Genomic DNA, 6,000 nt, shown 5'->3' on the forward strand with positions numbered 1-6,000 from the left:
TCAGTGATAAATTTAGACCCAACAGGTGCAAGGAACGTTTCTCAGTAGCAGAGTATGAAGATCAGCTCCAGATGCAATAAATAGGCCATTTGTAATGTTTCACCACACTCACCATTAAAAACTGCTTTAAAAATCATATCTACACTTTGTGTACAGCGTTCTCTGTTAAAGCTGTCGCAATAACTGCATTTTTGCAATACAGCGCTATTGACAAGCCAACTGCAGGGGATGGTGAGCAACTGCCACAACCGCTATGTGAAGTTTTTTTGAATTCTTTGCAATGGAAGCGCCACGTATTTACACTATGTTACAAATGCCAGCAGCGTGACGAGTATTTATTCTGCATTGAGCGCCGCACAGTTGGTGTTTTTTTTGCTGTGCTCATTGCTGTCGTATTTTACCCAGCCGTCCAATCACAATGGAGCAGGAGCGGGACAAATACCACAAAGACCAACCGTCACATCCTACATGTAGGCTACAAGTGCTGAGCAACAACAACAACAACGGAGGAGAAATGAATAAACCGGCGGGTTCGTCCTCTCTCCCTACGTGCTTCAGCCTTCCCTTCATCCAGAGCAAGCGCTCTAATCATGTACCACGGTTTTTACTTCTGCGGATATTCCGTATCATAGCAACCAACCGAAGCGTCTCAGCTGAGAAAACACTGTGCTACGTTGCCCTTCTGTGTACTGCATTTAACAATAAACAGATGTTCAATTAGTTTTAACCTGTTAAGAGTTATTCCGATACCGATATCAGTATCGGAAATGCGTCCGATACTGCCCAAACTTCAGGATTGGGTCTTATATGCACCAATCCGATACATTTGTTTAACCGGAAATCAATTCTTCTTCTTTGATACTTTGTTCATGTTTTACAAAGGGTTTAACCTGAGCCAGACCATGCAACAAAGTAGTAGTAATCATATCACATCCATACATGGTCAGTAGTAAAAAGCTGTCAAATAATAATAACAATAACTATATATATTTTTGTATCACGCTGGTATCGGATCGGTCCTCGGTATCGGCCGATACCAAAAGTTCAGGTGTCATCATCGGTATCGGGAAGGGAAAAATGGTATTGTAACATCTCTAAAAACTGTTATTGTTGTCATTTAAAAAGAAACAGTATACCTAATTATAGAGATTATTTATAGAGCACTAAAATCAGGATAAATTAAGTAATTCACAAAAAAAAGAAAAAGGCGATAATATCACATATCGTGCGGTTGAGCCAATCCTTATCACCACAGGGGAAATTCCTTCACCGCGACAGCCCTACACTCTCTCTTCCCCAAATACCTTACACCATTGTAGTATCCCTATATCAACAACCACATGCAGATTTTGTGGAGCTACGACAAGTGCCACGATTGCAATGCGGCCCATGAGGATTCAGGAAGAAGAGTGCTGTAGCCTCCAACTTGGAGGTGCTGCTCCTCATTCCGACTGCGTCACACTCAGACCGCTCCAGTGCACATCAGAAATGACAGTCTGTTGAAGCCTCATGAACGACATCATTGAAAAACAGCAGAGGTGGCACCCTAATGTCACCAAACTGGACACTCTCCAGACCTTGGCTGCGCCTTGATGTTCAGTCCATGAATATTACATACAGGGGGAGCAGACAAGCAGCCTTGTCAGAGTCTGATGCCCAACTAAACGTGCTTGACCCGGTGCCAAAAACAGCATTCATTGCACAGGGTACTGGTGGATTGCAGCAGTGACCCTGGCTCCCTATACTGCCCAGACAAGCTTGAATAGTAGCCCTGAAGTATACCTTTTTGTTCAATGTGCAACATCTTCAGGAGAGCTGAAATACAACATTTCACCCTTATCCAGTTATTAATCACAGATTAAACTGAGACAAACCTTGATTTTTTTTTTTACCCGAAACCAGGAATTGAGAGTGAAAGATGATCCTAAAGGATATGTGACAACTTTTCCTACATTCCCAAAGAATTTAAAAATTATAATTATGGAAAATAAAAAGCCCAAGATGATTTATTTTACGTGACATAAGCACATAATCAGGTGTAAGCAGAGAAGAAAAACTAAAAGAGTGATGAAGTGTAGGTTAAAAGTGATTATACAAACTAGCTGAGGAGATTAAAGGAACAGTGTGCATCAATTAGGGGGATATATTGGCAGAAATGGAATATAATATGAATGACTATGTTTTCTTAAGTGTATGATCACCTGAAAATAAGTGTTTTTGTTAGCTTAGAAGGAGTCATTTATATCTACATTGGAGGCAGGACAAACCAAACACTGGCTCTAGATAGGACCATTTGCGTTTTCGCGTCAGGCACCACAGTCATCCTAACACGCTTGGCACACGGGAGGAGTTTAAGTTGATTGCAATCTGAGCCCTCACTGCTAGATGGCACCAAATCCTACACACTGCACCTTTAAGAGATACTTCTAAAGGTTATATGGCATGGCTAAAAAAACAAAAAAGACAGATAAAGTGTGAAGATAAAGGGGGTCTAGCATTCCCAAATATTATATATTATAATTGGACCTGCCACAGTCAAATTATTAAAGGGTTCATTGCTATTTTTAAGGGGGGACCAGAACCTCTTGAGGCCTGGGAATGTGCTCCCTTATTAATAGGAGAGCTCACAAGTGTCAAGAGACCACGCTCTAGGGCAAGAGACAATCCAATATTAACAAATTCAATTAGGGTTCGGCGAGAAATTATAAACTTTACCAGTAGAAAAAATACTTCTTCATATTTAACTCCGCTTATAAACAACAGGAACTTACTCCAGCCAGGAATTAATAGTGCTATTTTTCGTTCATGACATGATCGAGGTATCAGAGTGATAGGAGATTTGTTTGATGATAATGATGTTCTTACTGTCCTTTGAAATGGTCTAAATTGGTCAGAACAAGACCCTTCTTGGGCCACTTGAGGAATCTATTATCCACTACACAAGAAACAGGGTTTTATTTCACATATTTATGACAACTTCTTGAGCAATAATGAGCAAAATATAGATAAAGTGGTGGAACGATGGGAAAAGGGTAGAAGGGAAGAATGTATCCGAGCCTCTCGCTCCCTTTTTCTGTGATATAGATTTAAGGAAAAGCAATATCGGATACTACACAGACAACACAGCAGATCCCCTCTGTTTACTAAATGCAAAGTGTCAGATGGAACTTATATGCATTGTTTTTGGGACTGTTCTAAAATCGCTTTGTATAAACAGTATATTTGTAAAGATCCTGGGCAGATTTTATTGGAACATTCAAAGCAGGAGTCTTAGAATCTCGATGATCTAAGTTGCTAAATAAACTTCATTTCATAGCAAGAAAATACATAATATTTAATTGGATCCGAGAAAAAATAAACATCGGAAACGCAATGGTATGAAGAAATCTTCAGAGTACTTCGCATGGAAAGACTCAGTGCCAAAATGAAAGGAAATGAGAGCAGCTTCATAAATGCATGGCAGCCACTGATAAATCACTTAGCCAATGATCTAAGTGACTTCATTCACAGAGGAAGTGGACTGGAAAGCTCCAGAGGCTCCTCTACAATTCACTTTATGAATGATTTGCATGTAAACAATAGTGCGTAAAATCTATCCTTCTACGATTATGTATTGTGTGTGTTTATGACTCTAAAGGCATCATTACGCCTCCCTCCCTTCCTTCCTCCCAAATGATAAAACACTTTGTTTTTATGATTTCATTATCAAAAAATAACCTGATTATCCTACTGTAGGTTGAATCCAATTAATAATAAATCAGTGTGACCGGAGGCAATTTCTTGCAGCATTAAGATTCATAGATACTCTGTTAGCCTTATCTGTTTGTGGTCATGAACACGACAGCATTTCATTATTGCCTGTGTTATTTACCCAGGCAGTTGTTGCCCTGTCTTGCAGTACTAAAATATTTGTGTATTCTAGCATTTTTTTTTTATTATTATTACAGTGACAATTTTCAGTCCCAGCAAGGCAGGCAGAGTCTCCTTCGCTCAGCATTTATCTCTCACTGTTCAGGAGGACATCCACATATAGTACGCAGGACCAATGCGATATTGGTCACCCACTGTAATTCTCTTCACAGCTGCAGCCACACATTGTGTGCTGCACCCCACCCAATGGACATGATGACACATCCCTGAGTGTATTCTGTATGTGCCGAGCATATGCATGGACATACTGCATGTAGAGAGATCTCTATTCTTAATGATGATGATAGACACAGCATGTGTAATGCCCTGTAGTGTTTTAAACATGCTTTTTATTCCTGTGAAATTAATTTCACCTTAATTATTTGACATTTAAGCTCTTAATTATTTGTCCAATTAAGTAATCAACTCCATGGAAGGTAAGAAAAAAATGTAATATATCCACATTGATACATATTCCTGCAGCAAATGTCACTGTTTAAAAAAAGAAAAGAAAAGAAAAAGTACAATGACACTCTTTAGCTGGTAGGATTATGATTGTTCCCCTTTCTATGGCAACAAAAAGAGGAATAAACCACTATATGACTCTTCCTACTTCTGTTGCTAGATTCCTGGTGCACACCCAGACTGACTGATATATTTGACTTGGTGGTAAAGCTTCTTACAGTATATCTGTAGCCTGAGGTGCATTCATCCTCGGGGCTTCACTCCCACTATAGAGCGACGTCGATGTGTCAGGAAGAAGAAGAAGCTACTTCTTGGGAGCAGATTTGAGCAGTGATTCCAACAGGAGAGGACTTTCCAACATTTCCCTGAGATTAACTCTCATGTAAACTTGCAGTCAGTGGTCTGCATGAACTTACACTGCAAACCAGAACCGTGCGAATCGCCTTTCAACTCCTCAGGAAGTTGAGTTGAATCATGGCTCCGCCGCGCAGACTTCTCAAACACTTCTGGAAATACAACACTCACAGCTCGGCTCGGCTCGCAGCTGGAAATATTCAGCGGTACACTGTCGCTTCTTTGCAAAGCTTCAACACAGCTTCAACACACCCGGCTAACTAACTGTTGAGGCTGTCGGTGCTGACATGAGTAAAGAGTAGTGTTTACTTACAGAGGGAGAGCAGAATGAAGCAGCCGGCCACTTTGTGTCCGATGTGCGGGTTGTTCGACAGCATCCTGGGAGAGTCCTGTGAGCGGTAGTGGAGGTGGAGGCGGTGGAGGAAGCTCGCAGTGCATGGGCTCTCTGACAGTGGTACAAAAACACAACAACAACAGGGCTTTTCCTTTCCACAGTTTCAGGCAGAACGGGGAGTGGGTTTGTTCTCTCTGAGAGGAGGTACCCCCCAACAGCTCTCTGTTACTCTCTACGAGGCGCAGGAACGCGCTCTGCTGGCGGGATGAGGAGTTCACTAAGCAACGAGTGAACGTGCTCACTGCTGCTGCTGCCTTCAAGTGCTCTGGTAAAACTCCTGTTACAACTGGCATAGTCGAGTTAGTTCAGAACTGCAATTTATACACAGAGAGGAACTTTAACAGGGCTGTAGACAGGGTTTTAGAAATACTGAGGTCAGGATTATTTTCATTAATGATTACTTTGTCGATTAATTGCTTGGTTAATAAATTATATTGAATAAATATCATAAATATTAAACAAAAACTGATAAAAATGCCTTCGTCGTGGTCTTCTTGTCTTGTTTTGTCCTAAAATATATTAATATAATATATATTATTATATATATTTTTTAATCAATGTCAGTAGATTAAAATATTTAATCATGATTAATCACATTATTGTTCATAGTTAATCGTGATTAATTGCAAATTAATCACACTTTTTTTTTATCTGTTCAAAATGTACCTTAAAGGGAGATTTGTCAAGTATTTAATACTCTCATCATCATTCGAGTGGGCAAATATGCTGCTTTATGCAAACGTATGTATATATTTATTACTGGAACTAAATTAACAACACAAAACAATTACATATATTGTCCAGAAACCCTCACAGGTACTGCATTTAGCATAAAAAGATTTGCTCAATCATAACATGGCAAACTGCAGCCCAACAAC

The 6,000-nt window shown here is 40.0% G+C and overlaps 1 protein-coding gene across 1 annotated transcript in view; it reads right to left on the reverse strand.

Moving 5' to 3' along the window:
• Window positions 1–5,407, reverse strand: part of b3glcta (beta 3-glucosyltransferase a) — an 84,730-nt gene extending 79,323 nt beyond the window's left edge. Inside the window, exon 1 of the mRNA XM_037776046.1 lies at window positions 5,042–5,407. Within this exon, the coding sequence (XP_037631974.1) occupies window positions 5,042–5,105 (64 nt within the window). The 5' untranslated portion in view covers window positions 5,106–5,407. The remainder of the gene's footprint in view (window positions 1–5,041) is intronic.
• Window positions 5,408–6,000: the final 593 nt, after the last annotated feature.

This window comes from Sebastes umbrosus, chromosome 7 (assembly GCF_015220745.1).
Source record: "Sebastes umbrosus isolate fSebUmb1 chromosome 7, fSebUmb1.pri, whole genome shotgun sequence".
Classification (NCBI taxonomy): domain Eukaryota; kingdom Metazoa; phylum Chordata; class Actinopteri; order Perciformes; family Sebastidae; genus Sebastes; species Sebastes umbrosus.